This window comes from Pseudorca crassidens, chromosome 15 (genome assembly GCF_039906515.1).
Source record: "Pseudorca crassidens isolate mPseCra1 chromosome 15, mPseCra1.hap1, whole genome shotgun sequence".
Taxonomy (NCBI): domain Eukaryota; kingdom Metazoa; phylum Chordata; class Mammalia; order Artiodactyla; family Delphinidae; genus Pseudorca; species Pseudorca crassidens.
In genome coordinates, this window is record NC_090310.1 from 15,228,725 (window position 1) to 15,246,126 (window position 17,402).

The 17,402-nt window shown below is 44.5% G+C and overlaps 1 protein-coding gene across 2 annotated transcripts in view; it reads right to left on the reverse strand.

Moving 5' to 3' along the window:
* Positions 1-17,402, reverse strand: part of LOC137206870 (integrin alpha-M-like) — a 36,673-nt gene that overhangs the window by 16,898 nt on the left and 2,373 nt on the right. For both annotated transcript variants that reach the window (XM_067706045.1, XM_067706046.1), the window contains 10 exons: positions 15,643-15,746; positions 15,267-15,337; positions 15,003-15,120; positions 9,469-9,599; positions 8,894-9,039; positions 7,990-8,143; positions 6,599-6,749; positions 5,541-5,614; positions 2,776-2,905; positions 2,363-2,505 (listed from right to left, as the gene is read on the reverse strand). In XM_067706045.1, the coding sequence (XP_067562146.1) occupies positions 2,363-2,505; positions 2,776-2,905; positions 5,541-5,614; positions 6,599-6,749; positions 7,990-8,143; positions 8,894-9,039; positions 9,469-9,599; positions 15,003-15,120; positions 15,267-15,337; positions 15,643-15,746 (1,222 nt within the window). The remainder of the gene's footprint in view (positions 1-2,362; positions 2,506-2,775; positions 2,906-5,540; positions 5,615-6,598; positions 6,750-7,989; positions 8,144-8,893; positions 9,040-9,468; positions 9,600-15,002; positions 15,121-15,266; positions 15,338-15,642; positions 15,747-17,402) is intronic.

A 17,402-nucleotide genomic window follows, 5' to 3' on the forward strand; every position in this document is an offset into this window, starting at 1 on the left:
TCTTAGGTTGAGGAAGTTCCCTTTAATTCCTAGTTTGCTGAGAAGAAAACATCATGAAAGAATGGATTTTGTCAAATTCTTTCTGTGTATCTGTTAAGATTATTACGTTTTTCTTCTCTAGTCTATTGTTATGGTTAATTACATTGATTTTTTTTTTCAGAATGGCTCTTTTAAATTGAGATAAAATTTACATTACATAAAATTCATCATTTTAAAGTATAAAATTTAGTGGGTTCTAGTATATTCACAATGTTATGTAACCATCACCACTAATTCCAAAACATTTCCATCACCCCAGAAAGAAGTGCTGTAACTCTTAGAAGTCACTCTCAATCCCCCCCCCCCACAATACCCTGGCAACCACTAATCTACTTTCTGACTGTGGGTTTGTCTATTCTAGACATTTCAGATGAATTAAATCATATAACATGTGTCCTTTTGTGACTGGTTATTTTCATGTAGCATAAATTTTTCAAGGTTTATCCATGTTGTAGCATGTATCAACACTTCGCTCTTTTTATGGCTAAATAGTATTCCACTGTATGGATATACCCCATTTTGTTTATCTATTCATAAGTTAATGAACATTTAGGTTCTTTCTACCTTTTGACTATTATGCATAATGCTGCTATGAACATTCACGTATAAGTTTTTGTTTGAACAACTATTTTCATTCTGGAAAAGGATATATACTTAGGAGTGAAATTTCTGAGTCATATGATAAATCTATATTTAACTTTTTGAGGAACTGTCAAATTGTGTGCCATGAGGGCTGTATTATTTTACATTCCCACCAGCAATATATGAGGGTTCTAATTTCTCCACATCCTCACGAACATGTGTTATTTTTCATTTTTTTCTTTAAATAGCCATTCTAGTGGTATCTCTATTGTGGTTTTGACTTGTATTTCCCTAATGATGAATAAAGTTGAATATCTTTTCATGTGCTTATTGGTCATTTTTATATCTTATCTGGAGAAATATCTATTCAAATCCTTTGTCCATTTTTACATGAGGTTGGCTTTTTATTGTTGAACTGTAAAAGTTCTTTATATATTCTAAATACTAGACCTTTATCAGATATATGATTTGTAAATAGTTTCTCTCATTCTTTTCGTTTTCTTGATAGTGTCCTTTGCTGCTCAAAAGTTTTTAATTTAATGAAGTCCAACTAATCTATTTTATCGTTGGTTGCTTGTGCTTGTAGTGTCATATCTAAACAATCGTTGCCAAATCTAAAGTTACAAAAATTCACCTATGAATCCCTCTAAGAGGTTTATAGCTTTAGTTCTTACATTTAGGTCTTTGATCTATTTTGAATTAATTTTTGCACATTGTGAGGTAAGGGTCCAAATTTATTCTTTTGCCTGTGGACACCCAGTTGTCCCAGCACCTTTTTTGAAAATCAATTGACCATAGATGTATGGGTTTATTTCTAGACTCTCAGTTCTATTTCACTGGTCTATCCTTATGCTAGTACCACCCTGTCTTGATTACTGTCACTTTGTAGTAAGTTTCAAAATTGGGGTGAGAATCCTCCAACTTAGTTCTTCTTTTTCAAGATTATTTTGGCTATTCTGGGTCTCTTGCATTGTCATATGAACTTTAGAATCAGCTTGTCCATTTCTGCAACATTGTTGAACAAGCCCTGCATCATTATAAACCACAACTGGTCACGATGTACTATCCTTTTTATAGACTGCTGGATTCTGTTTGCTGACTTTTTTGAGGGTTTTAAAAAACAGCTTTTGCAGGGGTGATATTCAAAATATTGAACTCCTGGGACTTCTCAGGCACCAACCATGGGCTTAGCTGGAGTGGGTCCTAGAGGTCCCCCCTAGAGGTCCCCTAGAGGTCCCCACCCCCTGGAGTGGGTCCTAGAGGTCCTAGAGGTGTCTTCTCAGGTACCAACCATGGGCTAAGCTGGAGTGGTCACTGACTTCATAGTTGCTGGATCATGGGGAAGTTCAAAGAGTATTGGGGGGAGGGGTCAGAGTGTATGGCAGGTGCAGGGGGGAAGGATGTCTCAAGGAAACAGCTGTTTATTGACAGATATAGAATTATTTCAATATTTTAATAACTAATATGGCTATACTGGTTATGGACTGGTCAAATGCCAGCTTTGTGTACAGGTAGGCTTGTAGAGAGCTCTGTACAGGTCAAGTGTTGTTATTTACCATTATTAGAAAAGTGAGGACACAACATTCTCAAATGCAAAGTTGGTCCCATGACTCTCCAGCTTAAAGCCCTCTGCTTTACAAGACTCTGCCACACTTGGAATCTGATGATGCCCATCCCAGAAGCCCTCAGCCCCCAGGGTGCCTCTGTTGGCACATCCATGCCCCACACACTCTGCACTCACCTGGCTGCCCTTGATTTCAGCGTTTTTCTCCCAAGCACCTGCGTCCTTTTTGAATATCACCACCAGGCCGATGTGCTGATATCGAGGCGCCCCCAGAAGCAGGCTTTGCGCCCGGTTCCGCAAGATGACTTCAGCAGCATAACCTGAAGATGATGAACTAAGAGGAAAAGCACTGCCCCCTCCAACAGGACTATCCCTTGAACAGGGGCAGTGGGGCAGCCCCATGCTTGGGAACTTGGGGTAATTGGACCTTGCACTATATTCCTCTTCGTTAACACAATTAAAATGAAGCTTTGAAATTTCTGCCTTTAAACCTGTCCCAAGAGCTTATGAAAGATCCAAGGACATCTAAACTAGTTGAGTTATGCCATATCCTGACCCCTTCTTAAAGTAACCCTGCCCTCTCTACTTACCCAGGTAAGCATCATTCATGTCTGAATCTACCCTGGTTGTGTTGATGAAGGAGACTTTATCCTGTGACGTATGCAGAAAGGCTCCACCAGCCCAGTCAAAGCTCCCCACAGCACCCAACAAGGGACCATCCTGGGCAAGAATGTAGAACAGGATTGAGAAATCTAGAGCTTCAGTGTTATCCCTATCAAAAATCCCAATGGCATTTTTTCACTGAAATAGAACAAACAATCTTAAAATTTGTATGGAACCACAAAAGACCCCAAATAATCAAAGCAATTTTGAGAAAGAACAAAGCTGGAGGCATCACACTTCCTGGTTTCAAACTATATTGCAAAACTATAGTTATCAAAACAGTATGGTATTGGCATTAAAAACAGACATGTAGATCAATGGAACAGAACAGAGACCCCTGAAATAAACCCATGCATATATGGTAAATCAATATACAACAAAGGAGAGAATAATATACAGTGACGAAAGGACAGTCTCTTCAATAAATGGTGTTGGGAAAATTAGACAGCCACATGCAAAAGAATGAAACTGGACCACTATCTTACACTAGTCACAAAAATCAATTCAAAATGGATTAAAGACTTGGACATAAGACATGAAACCATAAAACTCCAAGAAGAAAACATAGGTAGTAATCTCCTTGACATTTGTCTTGGTGATGATTTTTTAGATTTAACACCAAAAACAAAATAAGCAGTGGGACTACATCAACTAAAAAGCTTCTACATAGCAAAGGAAATCATCAACAAAATGAAAAGGTAACCTACAGAGCAGGAGGAAATATTTGCAAATCATATATCCAGTAAGGGGTTAATATCCAAAATATATAAAGAACTCATACAACTCAAAAGTTTGTTTTAAAACCTGATTTTTAAATGGGTAGAGGATCCAAAAAGACATTTTTCCAAAGAAGACATACAGATGGCCAAGAGGTGCATGAAAAAAGTGCTCAACATCACTAATCATCAAGGAAATGCAAATCAAAACCACAATGAGGTATCACCTCACACCTGTCAGATGCCTGTCATCATAAGAGAAGAAATAAGTGTTGTTAAAGACGTGTAGAAAAGGGAACCCTTGTACACTGTTGGTGGAAATGTAATTGGTGAGGCCACTATGGAAAAGAGTATGGGGGTTCCACAAAACTTTAAAAATAAAACTACAGTATGATCCAGCAATTACACTTCTGGGTAAATATCCAAAAGAAATGAAAACACTAACTTGAAAAGGTATATGCAACCCCATGATCGTTGCAGCATTTTTTACAATAGCCAAGACATGGAGGCAATGTAAGTGTTCATCAACGGATGAACAAATAAAGAAAATGTGGTGTATATGTACACAATGGAATATTATTCAGCAAGTAAAAAGAAGGAAATCCTGCCATTTGTGACAACATGGATGGACCTGGAGGATTATGCTGAGTGAAATAAATCGGAGAAAGTCAAACACTGCATGATCTTACTTATATGTGAAGTTAAAAATAACAAACTTATACATACAGAGAACAGACTGGTGATTGCCAAAGGCAGTGGTGGGTGGTGTGCAAAATGGGTGAAAGTGGTCAAAAAGTACAAACTTCAAACAAAATTGAGTTATTTGTAGTGAGGTGGATGGACCTAGAGTCTGTCATACAGAGTGAAGTAAGTCAGAAAGAGAAAAACAAATACCGCATGCTAACACATATATATGGAATCTAAAAAAAAATTTTTGTTAATAGTTATGAAGAACCTAGGGGTAGGGCAGGAATAAAGATGCAGAAGTAGAGAATGGACCTGAGGACACAGGGAGAGGGAAGGGTAAGCTGGGACGAAGTAAGAGAGTGGCATGGTCATATGTACACTACCAAACGTAAAATAGATAGCTAGTGGGAAGCAGCCGCACAGCACAGGGAGATCAGCTCGGTGCTTTGTGACCACCTAGAGGGGTGGGATAGGGAGGGTGGGAGGGAGGGAGCTGCAAGAGGGAAGAGATATGGGGATATATGTATATGTATGACTGATTCACTTTGTTATAAAGCAGAAACTACCACACCATTGTAAAGCAATTATACTCCAATAAAGATGTTAAAAAAAAAAAAAGTACAAACTTCCAGTCATAAAATAAATAAATCCTGGTGGTGTAATGTACAGCATGGTGACTACAGTTAATAATAGTGTATTGGGGCTTCCCTGGTGGCGCAGTGGTTGAGAGTCCGCCTGCCGATGCAGGGGACACAGGTTCGTGCCCCGGTCCGGGAAGGTCCCACATGCCGTGGAGTGGCTGGGCCCGTGAGCCATGGCCGCTGGGCCTGTGCGTCCGGAGCCTGTGCTCCGCAACGGGAGAGGCCACAGCAGTGAGAGGCCCGCGTACCACAAAAAATAATAATAATAATAATAATAGTGTATTGTATACTTGAAAGTTGCTAAGAGAATAAATCTTAAAGTTCTCATCACAAGAAAAAGAAATTGTGTAACTGTGTAAGGTGATGGATGTTAACTAGACTTATTGTGGTGATCATTTTGCAATGCTATACACATATATTAAATCGCTATGTTGTGCACCTGAGGCTATTACCATGTTTATGTCCATTATATCTCAATTTTTTTAAAAAAAAGAACAGGATTGACAAGGAAGAGAGAAGGGACCACTGCTGCCCATCAAAGAGGTGCCTCCCAACAAACACCTGTCACAGAGATGAGCCCCCAAACCTTCGAACCTCTTCTCCCTCTTCGTCTTGCTCCCAACCCCAATTAAACAAAAGACCACTTACGGAGGTGAAGACAGCACTGATGCCTTCCTGAGACATCTCATACTCTAAGGAGCTGGTACTTCCTGTGTGCGTACCTGTGAGGAGAAGAACATTTACATTAAAGAAAGTAGAGGAGCCTAGAACAGGAGTTGGAAACTCAGGGCTGTGGTGGCCAGACAAAAGGAGGCTCAGATGGAAGCCGTGTGCACCCCCCTTTTTCTTACATGTCCTCTGTTATGCTTTCCTTTTTTTATTGAAGCATAGTTAATTTACAATATTAATGTTAGTTTCAGGTGTACAGCAGCGTGATTCAGTATTTTTGCAGATTATACTCCATTATAGGTTGTTACAAGATAGTGCAGGGACTTCCCTGGTGGTCCAGTTGTTAAGACTCCGCACTTCCACTACAGGGGGTACGGGTTCGGTCCCTGGTCGGGGAACTAAGATCCGCATGCCTCATGGCGTGGCCAAAAAAATAAATGAATAAATCAGAAAAAAGAAAAGATAATGGCTACAATTTATATGTTTGTTGCTCATCTAGCCATATGCCCCTTTTAAAGGGATGGTGGCTATTTGGCTCCAGCTACTTTTTGCCAAGCGGGAATATGGTCCTAAAGGTGTCTAATCTTCCAAATTTTCAAGAGAAACCGTAAATCCAGACTGTATATGAACCTTCCCCCAACTTTTAAATTCTTTTATTCAACAAACATTTATTGAGCACCCTTTATGTACCAGGCATTATTCTAGGCACTGGGGATACAGCAGTGAACCAAAGAGACAAATGTTGGCAACACATCCAAATTTGGGGGAAAATACTGTGAGGGATTTGACTCCCCTACCCTCTAATTTTTCAGCCTATAGCCAAGATTGCAAAAGTAGAGAGAAAAGTCTAAATTTTTCCATTTCAAAGTAGTTGAGCAAGAGAGGCCAGAGTTGCTGGGAAATGGAAGAAGAAAGGAGTTGATGCTGAGGCTCAGGGTTCCAAGGGCTAGGAGGTTCTTGTTTCTACAGGGAAGTACGTGTTTTGGGATAAGGAGCTGCCTTTGCAGCTGCTCCAGGACTACAAAACCTTAGCTCACCCTCAATCGCAAAGATCTTTTCCTGAAGCTGGTTCTGAATGGTCTTCAGAGCTTCAAAGTTATTCACCTGGAACACGTGATCACCACGCGGCTTGGATGCGATGGTATCGAGCTCTTTTAGAGATTTGTCACTGATGAAGGCATCTCCCACCTGTTACAAAAAAACAAAAGCTGAATCAGACACTTTCTGGGGGTAGTACTCTCCTCCAGCAAAGAAAATTCTGCAGGAAAAGAATCTGAAACAATCTCTGTCCAAGGAAGGAATGCACCAGAAGGCCCCTGGGACAGAGCTGCCAGGTACGGTAGAGCAGGTTGTACACTCTACATTCTGTCAAGGGAGAAATTGGGGCTGAAATCCAGCCTTTAGTCCATTTGCAGCCCCTCCTGGTGTGGGGCTGACCTCTCTTCAGAACAAGGGGGCGCTTTCTCCTTCATATGAAGGTGTTTTCTACTTGCCAAGCCAGAGACCCGTGATGATACCTCTTTCTATGTCATGCAAGACATTGTAGTAGTTTGAGGACACTGATGTTCCCAACCCTTTGCCCCTTCCTGTAGCCAAGGCCTTTCCCCAAAGCTGTGCTCTGCCCTCCTCCTCTGGGCAGAGTATTCTGTTCCGCTCATTGTCTCTGGGCTCAACCATGTGTACTGGTTTAGCCCACGCACATTATCATATGTGATAAAAACAGAGGCTGGGGCTCCCCTGGTGGTGCAGTGGTTGAGAGTCCGCCTGCCGATGCAGGGGACACGGGTTCGTGCCCCGGTCCGGGAAGATCCCACATGCTGCGGAGCGGCTGGGCCCGTGAGCCATGGCCGCTGGACCTGCGCGTCCGGAGCCTGTGCTCCGCAACGGGAGAGGCCACAACAGTGAGAGGCCCGCGTACCGCCAAAAAAAAAAAAAAAACCAGAGGCTGGAAAAAGTGCTTGCCACATTTCCACTTGCTCTTTTGTTCCTCTGCCTTCACCACGAGGACACACCCAGGCTAGCCCACTGGAGGATGAGACACAGGGAACAGAAGAGCCAAGTTACCCCGGTCGTTCCAGCCCGGCAAACAGATATCGATGGCAACCCTCAGAAATGGAGAGAGCCCAGCCAAGATCATCAGAGCTGCCAACCAACCTGCAGCTGATTACAGATGCATGAGGGAGTCCAGCTAGGACCAGAAAAATTGCCCAGCTGACGCACAGACTCACTTACTGTTTTAAGCCACTGAATGTTGGGATAGTTTGTTACATAGCATTATTACGACAATAGTTCACTATTGTGAACATATGGGCTAGCAGAGATGAGCCTTGCCCCACTTTGATTTTATTGATGTTTGCAAATTCAAAGGAGGGTGTATCCAAGTAGAATCCTCTACGGAAGCATCAGGCCGGAGAGCCACATTTCCTACCCCAATGACGTAGCGAATGACCCCCTTTCTATCCGCTTCAGGGATGACATCCTTGTAGTCCAAAGGATCGCCAAACTTTTCTCCATCTGTGATGACAACCAGTATCTTAAGGGCATTCTCCCGGGCTCCGTTTCTGCTGTGAAACAGTTCTCTTCTGTCCAGGGTAGAGGAGGGAAAAGTCAAATTCGAGCCGACAGAGATACGCTTGATGCTAGGGAAGGAACGTCAGCAGTGACAGATGCAACTGGGCTCTGTCTAGGAGGTACTTGGGTTCTCCTGGGACAAGCACTGAGATGTAGCTGCCCCAATATCTGGAAGGGCAGCAGGAGAACAGGAAAGAGTGGAGGGAAAGGAAGCCTTCATTGCCGTTATACACTTTGGCATAGATTGATTTTTTTTTAACTGAGTATTATTCCTTCTAAATTAAAAAGAAATTAATAAGCTTAATTGTGCCTTCATCAGACCTCTCCTGATGTGAGGCAATGGTTCTCCAGCATATCATCCTGCACTTTTGTCCCAATCCCCAGCCTTGCCTCTACACAGACACACACACACACAGAGATCAGAGTGAACTTTCTAAAACAAGATATGGGTACGTGTCCCCACTGCTAAAACCTTCAATGGATCCACTGGCTTTTCAGTTGCCTTGATGATCTGGCCTCAACTGATCCTTCTAGCCTCTCTCTAGCCTTCCCTTCCCTCCCCGCCCCCTTAATCCCACCTTTACTCACGACTTGTATGTCATGACCATACCAGGCACAGTCCCTCCTCCACACGTTTACTCACCCCTCCACCGGAAATACCCTCTACCCCAGCCCTGTCTGAACAACTCCCCTCTTCCTGCAAAGCTCAACGAAAAATAAAACCTCCTCCTTCCATCCTAAGCAAAGAGGGAAGAGCTTACACAACTTTGCGGATCCCTGTGGCCGTGTGTGTCCTTCCCAACAGCTGTATTATTGGCCTCACCAGCGATGCCGGGGAAGGGTTTCTCTTGAAATCGTTGAAGGTGAAATGAGTCTGAAATTCTTCAGAGTACTGCATCAAAGAGAACTGGGAACGGGCACCTGGTATTACACTGGAGAAGGTGTCCCTCCTCCCCCTTAACCATCCATAAATCTTGAAACACTCTAGTCTCCAAATTCCTCCCAATTCTGCCCTGCCCCCAGTCCTTCCGCCTCACCAGGACAGAGATCAGCCATCAGCTCCCACTTTCCAGCACTAGAACTCAGCCAGAGATGACATGTGAGTTTCATGTCCCACGCCAACCCCTATCAATGAGTCTGCCTGCTTTACAGGGGGCTGGAGGAAAGCTGAGGCCACATCCAGACAGAGCAAGGAAGCAAATCATGAAAGAAAATGATGATCAGCTGGCAATTGGCAACATCTCTAATAGAAGCAGGACAGGAACGTGGCAGCCTGGTTGCCACGTATTTTCCAGCCTTATGCAAGCTGTTCCCTAACCTACCCACTGACCCTTACCAAGGTTTTGGACTTTTGGAATTGACTCATCACAGTTGAGACAAAGTTCTTCATCCGCTGAAAGTCTGTCGGGTTGATGCTACCAGAGCCATCAATCAAAAAGGCAATGTCACTCTCTTTCTGAGGGCACCCTGGGGAAAAAGGAAAAGGAATTGATTACAAGAGACTCAGGTTCATTTTTTGCATGTCAGCACTCTGCTGACATGAGAATGAAAGGTAAACACGATGCAACCCATGTGCCTAGCTAAATAAAAACATGGGACAGAGTGGTATGGAAAAATATGGTTCATTCTGCTCAAGGCAGTCAGGGAAAGCAGTGCTATCACAGCTACCTCATGAAGAATAAGAAATAATTTGCCAAAGATACAAAGGGAGAAATAAGTTACAGGGGAAAAAAGGAATAGTGCATATAAACGTATGCTGGATGTCCTCCCTCCAGCCCCCCATTCTGCCCCAGCCCCAAATCCACTTTCTACCATTCCCCACTTTGCCCAGAGCTCAGCCCACATGGGACATGTCAACAGGGCTCTTTCAACCTCTGGCTTGTTTGCCCAATTAGGAGCCTCAACAGGAGACTGGAGGGAGGGAAGAGGGTGAGATCAGAGTATTTCCCTCAGCTCCCTTCCTGCAAGCCTGCTTTGGGCCAACTGTGTCCCTCAACAGATCAGTGCTCCTCTCAAGGAGGCCCACTCCCCATGACTCCCTGTCCTTCCAGATTCTGGGGACTTCTGCCTCTCTTTGTCCCATCAGCCTAGGGTGGCAACAGCTCCACTGTTGTTCACCCTGGGTTCCTGGACCATCCCTTGTAGCTTCTTTAGACCCTGCCACACCTTTATAATTAGTCCCTTTCTAAATACAGTTGACCCTTGAGCAACGCAAGGATGAGGGGCCCCCACCCTCCATGCAGTTAAAAATGCATGTATAACTTCACAGTCTGCCCTTCGTATCCGCAATTCCATATCCGCAATTCTGCATCTGCGGATTCAACCAACCTCAGATCCGGTAGTACTGTAGCACGAATTTAGTGGGGAAAAAAAATCCACATATAGGTGGACCCACGCAGTTTAAACTGGCCATTTTTCAAGGATCCAGTGTAGAAAAGGGTAGCACAAAGGATTTTTTTTTTCCTGTACGCGGGCCTCTCACTGTTGCGGCCTCTCCCGTTGCGGAGGCTCCAGACGCGCAGACTCAGCAGCCATGGCTCACGAGCCCAGCCGCTCCGCGGCATGTGGGATCTTTCCGGACCGGGGCACGAACCCGCGTCCCCTGCATCGGCAGGCGGACTCTCAACCACTGCGCCACCAGGGAAGCCCAGCACAAAGAATTTTTTAGGAGGTAAAAGAATTCTTTCGTATCCTGTTCATGTTGCTGTTTACACAAATCTAAGCATGTCTTAAAATTAATGGAATTGTACACCACAAGGGAAAAAACGGTCAATTTTACTGTATCATTAGTGAAAAAATAAGATAAAATTATCCAGAAAAAGTGTTGGCTTTTTAAAAAATAGACAAGCAGATTCTAACATTTATATAGAAAATAAACAGGGAAGATAAGCCAGAAATTTTCTTGAAAATCTCAAAGGTACACTAAGTGAAAAGAATCAAGGTACAATCCAGTGTGTAGAGCACGCTACCTTTTGTGGCACAAAGTGAAGTATACAGACGCCTATGTCAGTAAATATTGATACGTGGAGTACCTCCAGAAGAAGCCATGAGACACTGGTAACAGTAACTGCCTCTCAGGAAGGAAAGAGGAGCTCCGAGACCCAAGAAGGAGAGGTTTTTATAGGATAACCCTTAGTGCCTTTTGAACTATGAACCGAGTGCATGTTTCATCTATTTTTAAGGAAATGAAAATGTTTTCAAAAAGAAGAGTCTGGAATGCTTAAGAGTGAGGACTGAAGAGAGAAACGTGGGGGTGGGAGCTGAAGCCACAGAATTGGATGCAGTCAGACACGAAGAGCACATGGGCAAGAACAGAAGCTGTAATCAGGTGGGCAGGGGAGGCAGAGGAAGACAGCTTGGAGCTGGAGCTTCGTAGGAGCCCTCAGTAGGGGCACAAGTAGGAGGAAGAGAAGAGAGGAGAGGAGAGATGTCTGAAGCCAAGGTGCTGGGGGAAGGAAGAGGTGATCTGCAGGTCACATTGGAAAAGTCAGAGAACGTGAGGACAGAATAGAGATTTGGCCTTTAGAGGGTCACAGATGCCACTGGCAACAGCAAGGTCTATATGATGGGTGGGCAGGAGCCAGATGTCAAAGGGTGAAGGATCACAACATGGGGGCAATGGAGGCAAGGAGAGAGATCCCTTCCAAGAAGGTTGGTGATGAAGGGAAGGAGAGAGGGCAGAAGATGGAGAGGAGACCGGGGGAGGGAAGGTTATTTTCATTGCTATCAGTTTGAGTGGTTGATTCTTTTTAAGTTATGGGTAGCATGAGCAGGTTTACATTCAAAGGAGGGGTTGGGATTTAGGTTCCTGGAGAGAGCAAGTGACTAAAGATGTGAACCCCAGAGTTGGTGATGCGAGAGAGCCTCAAAAGCCCAGATGGAAAAATTACTCATGGAAAGGACAGGTCTTCCTCTAAAATCAGTGAGATGCTGCCAAGAGTGGTGCCAGGAAATCTGGACACGGAGAAGGAGGACGTGGAAGGAGTTTACACCTGGCAGTCTTCGTTTATTCTGTGAAGAAGGAGGGAAGGTTATTGTCAAAGTGAAGTTCAAAGGAGCTTGAGAAAAAAGAAAACTGTAAAAGAAAGACATATCTGCCCTTGGTTCCAGAACAAACTTGGAAACAAGCAAAAAGATGGCCAAGGAGTTGAAGAAATCGGTGTCAGAAATCAGCTGGATATGGGACTTCCCTGGTGGCCCAGCGGTTAAGAATTCTCCTGCCAATGCAGGGGACACGGGTTTAAGCCCTGGTCCGGGAAGATCCCACATGCCACAGAGCAACTAAGCTCATGTGCCACAACTACTGAGCCCGCGTGCAACAACTACTGAAGCCCGTGCGCCCTGGAACCCACGTGCCACAGATACTGAGCCTGCGTGCTTCAACAACCACAGCCCATGCTCCGCAACAAAAGAAGCCACGGCACTGAGAAGCCCACGCACTGCAACGAAGAGTAGCCCCCACTCGCCACAACTAGAGAAAGCCCACGTGCAGCAACAAAGACCCAACACAGCCACACAAAAAAAAGAAAAAAAGAAAGAAATCAGCTGGATAAAAACATTCATTCACTTACTCTCTTTCAATCAAGAGATGCTTGGGGAACAAGGGTAAGGAGCCACCAAGATGGTCCCCAAGATTCTCACCTCCTGATAGAGTTAACACCCTTGCATAATCTCCTCATCTTGATTGTGAGCTGGAGTTTTTATTTATTTATTTTTACTGAAGTATAGTTGATTGACAATATTGTGTTAGTTTCAGGTGTACAGTAAAGTTATTCAAGTATATTTTTCAGATTATTTTCCATTTAAGGTTATTACAAGATATTGAATGTTGTCTGCTGTGTTATACAGTGAATCCTTGTTGCTTATCTATTTTATATGTAGTAGTGTGTATCTGTTAATCCCAGACTCCTAATTTATCCCTCCCACTTCCCTTTCCTCTTTGGTAACCATACATTTGTTTTCTATGTCTGTGAGTCTGTTTTTGTTTTGCATGTAGGTTCATTTATATTATTTTTCAGATTCCACATATAAGTAATACCATGTAATATTTGTCTTTCTCTGACTTACTTCACTTAGTGTGATATTCTCTAGGTCCATCCATGTTGCAGCAAATAACATTATTTCATTCTTTTCTGTGGTTGAGTAGTATTCTGTTGTTTCTGTTTATGTGTGTGTGTGTGTATATATATACATATATATATATATATATATATATATATATATATATATATATATATATCACATCTTCTTTATCCATTCTTCTGTTGGTGGACACTTAGGTTGCTTCCATGTCTTGGCTATTATAAATAGTGCTGCTATGAACACTGGGGTCCATGTGTCTTTTTGAATTAGGGTTTTTGTCTTTTCCAGATATATGCCCAGGAGTGAGATTGCTGAATCATATGGTAGCTATATTTTTAGTTTTTTAAGGAACCTCCGTACTGTTCTCCATAGTAGCTGTACCAATTTACATTCCCACCAACAGTGTAGGAGGGTTCTCTTTTCTCTACATCCTCCCTGTGAGCTGGACTTTTTGACTCACTCCCAAAGAATACAATATGGCAGAAGTCTTCTGAGATTAGATTATAAAAGACTGTGACGTCCATCTTGGGTTCTTACTCTCTCTTGCTCTCTCACTGCCTTGTTCACTCACCCTGAGGGCAGCCAGCTGCCATGTTGTGAGTTGTTCTGTGGGGAAGCCCATGGGACAAGCAAGTGAGGGAAGCAGGAACCAGCAGCCAATGTGGACTGAGGCCCTCAGTCCAACCATCTTATAAGTGAGCTTGGATGTGGATCTTCCCCTAGTCAAGCCTTCAGATGAGACCACACCCCTGGTTTGACAACTTCAAGCTCTTGAGAAACCATGAGACAGAGATCCCCAACTAGTCTGTGTCCAGATTCCTGATTCACAGAAACTGTAAGATAATTAATGTTTCTTGTTTTTGGCTGCTAAGTTCAGGAGCAATTTGTCAAGCAGCAAGTGAACAAGCTCGACAAAATCTCTGGCTATCACAGAGCCTACATCCCAGAAGAAAGGGCATCTAAGAAATAAGTAAAGGGCTTCCCTGGTGGCGCAGTGGTTGAGAGTCCGCCTGCTGATGCAGGGGACACGGGTTCGTGTCCCGGTCTGGGAAGATCCCACATGCCGCGGAGCGGCTGGGCCCGTGAGCCATGGCCGCTGAGCCTGCGCGTCCAGAGCCTGTGCTCCTCAACGGGAGAGGCCACAACAGTGAGAGGCCCGCGTACCACAAAAAAAAAAAAAAAAAAGAAAGAAAGAAGTAAAATATGGATATATAGGTATGAAGAGGGCAAAGCAGGGCAATGTGGTAGGAAGTGATGGTGGAAATTATTAGAAGAGCCACTCAGGGAAGGTCTCTCTGAAGAGTTAACATTTGAGCTGAGATGACAGTAATAGGTTGTCAGCTGAGATCTGGGGAAAGAGCATGGCAGGCTGAAGGAATAGTAAGTGCAAAGTCCCTGAGGCAGGGGCAGCTTGGTGTGGTTCTTGGAGAAGAAAGGCAGCTGGAGCACAGTGACTAAGGTAGAACGGTTGGGAAAGAAGTTGGAGAGGTGGACGAGGGCCACACCAGCTAGAGCCTCAAAGGCTATGCTCAGGCACTGTGGCCAGGCTGAGTCCAGGCACTAACTCTAAGGACAATGGTTGAGACATTGTCTCATATAGATGGGTGGCTATATCAGGACTTTCCTCAAAGTGCAAGATCCTAGCACCTCTCCAGAGCCCCTCTCTGCATTGGAACCCAGTTCCCTCATGCTTCTGCACCAAGACTTTTAAATAACCCCCCAGACTATGAGCCCCTCAGCCCAGTCCTGCCAGCTCCCTCCAGTCTCATGCTACTTGTCTGTACTCACCTCTGAGGGCCTCTGGGAGCCTCCTGGGTTGCTGCAGTAGGTTGGGTTCAAACAGGAAGCAGAAGCCGATCGCATAGGTGTTGTCCTTGCAGATATGGTGCCCAGTGGGGCCACAGGCCTAGGGCGCAGGGGACAGGTGGGAGGGGCTGTCCCTGCTTCCTGTCCTTTCACCCCAGCACCTCCACCCAACAAGACCCCAGCCCCAGCAGTCTTAGGCCTCCAACTCCTTCCCTTGGGACACTCCCATGACCCAACGCAACTCACCAGCAGCTGGAAAGGTTTGGGGGTGAACGCCAGAGACAGGCCCAGGGACATGTTCACAGCCTCCGGGGGTACTGAGGGGACAGATATATATATGGTCACCCTCGGGGATGGACGGGACTGTGTAAGAACTGGACAGGGGATGGACAGGAACCTCAACCAGGGAGACATGGAGGTGTGAGGGGTTCAAAGAAGCACGTAGGCCATGGAAAGGGACACAGAGGGGTGTCCAAGGGTGCCTGCATACAGCTCAGAGGCCAGGGAGCTGGCTCCCTGGGCCCCCATCACAGATCCCAAGACAAAGGCAACGTCTGGCAAGTCCAGGTGTGTACAGAAGTGGAACCCTAGCCCTGGGTCCCAGCGAGGGGCAGTGACTCACCCTGCAGGGGGATGGGTTCACACTTGCCCATGCTGCAGTCACACTTGTAGAGGCCGCCCGTTTGATTGGAAGCCTTTATCTCCTGGGGGGCTCCAACCACCAGCCTGGGGGGAGAGGTGGGAAAAGCTCACCACAGGGACAAGAGAACGCTATGATATCTGGGGAGAGAAGGAGACCATGGAAGTTCCGCCACCCAAAATAAAAGTGGGGGAGCCAACCTCACAGGGATTCCCCAACTCCCAGAAATAGGAGGAAGATTCAGCAAAGAAAAACATGGGAATTTTTTTTAACCGCTGATTGTTTATTGTGAATATTCTCGTAATCCAGTCATTTGAATTCCCAGAGGTCATTTCAGTAAATTCAAGAATTTCCAAATCCTGAAGGCCAAACAATGAAGGTAGACAGTCTACCTTCCCAACTTGGAATCACTTCCCCATTCAGGCAGGGATGCAATATTGCATAGAGGACAGGAATAGAGGCCTTGGAGTTTTACTGCCCGAAATTAAAATTTAGTCCCACCCTTACTTCCTGTGTGACCTTGGGCACGTCAACTAATGACCTTATTGTGCTTCAATTTTCTCATCTCTAAAATATGGATAATAGCAGTACCTACCTCAAGGTTATTATCAGGATTAAATGAGTTAATCCGTGTACAATCCAAAAATGGGAAAATGTTTAATCTTGGAGTAAGAAGGAACTCTCTAAGAATGACATAATACTCAGAGGTCATTTTAAAGTGAATACATTCAACTCCACAGTCATTTTAAATAAATTTCTGTATCTGATCAACTACCAAAAGCGAAGTCAGAAAACAAACGGTAAACCGGGGGAGGGAGATGAGCAACTCATGCCCCAGACTACTTTCCTCAGTATAGTCAGAGCTCCCACAAACCAGTAAGGAAAAAAAACAAACCAAGAGAAAAATGGGCAACAGATAAGAAAAAAGTGTTCACAGAAAAGGAAATAAATCTCTCCTTAAAGAAGAAATGCAGGGCTTCCCTGGTGGCGCAGTGGTTAAGAATCCGCCTGCCAATGCAGGAGACGTGGGTTTGAGCCCTGGTCCGGGAAGATCCCACATGCCGTGGAGCAACTAAGCCCGTGCGCCACAACTACTGAGCCTACGCTCTAGAGGCTTCGAGCCACAGCTACGGAAGCCCACGTGCCTAGAGCCCGTGCTCCACAGCAAGAGAGACCACCACAATGAGAAGACCCCATACGGTCATTAATTAATTAATTAATTAATTTTTTTAAAAAAATAAATGCAGTTTAAAAGTAAATTGAGATACCGTTTCTCACCTGTTCAATTTACAAAGATCATAAGTTTGCTAACATTTTGGGTTGGCAAGTGGGTGGGGAAGTAGGTGTTTGCATAAACTTCTGGTGTGAGTGCAAATTGTTGTCACCCTCATAGAGGGTAATTTGGAAAAATCTATTAAAATTACATATGCACATGTACCCTTGGATCCAGCAATCCTAGTCCTAGGAATTTACTTCCAAAATATACTTGCACATGTACAAAATGCCAACATTGTTCATATAGCAAAAGTTTGGAAACAATCTAATGTCCATTAAGAAGAGATTTGGGGACTTCCCTGGTGGTCCAGTGGGTAAGACTCTGTGCTCCCAATTCAGGGGGCCCGGGTTCAATCCCTGGTAGGGGAACTAGATCCCACATGCTGCAACTAAGAGCCCACATGGTGCAATTAAAGATCCTGCATGCCGCAACTAAACATGCCGCAACAAAAATCCTGTGTGCCGCA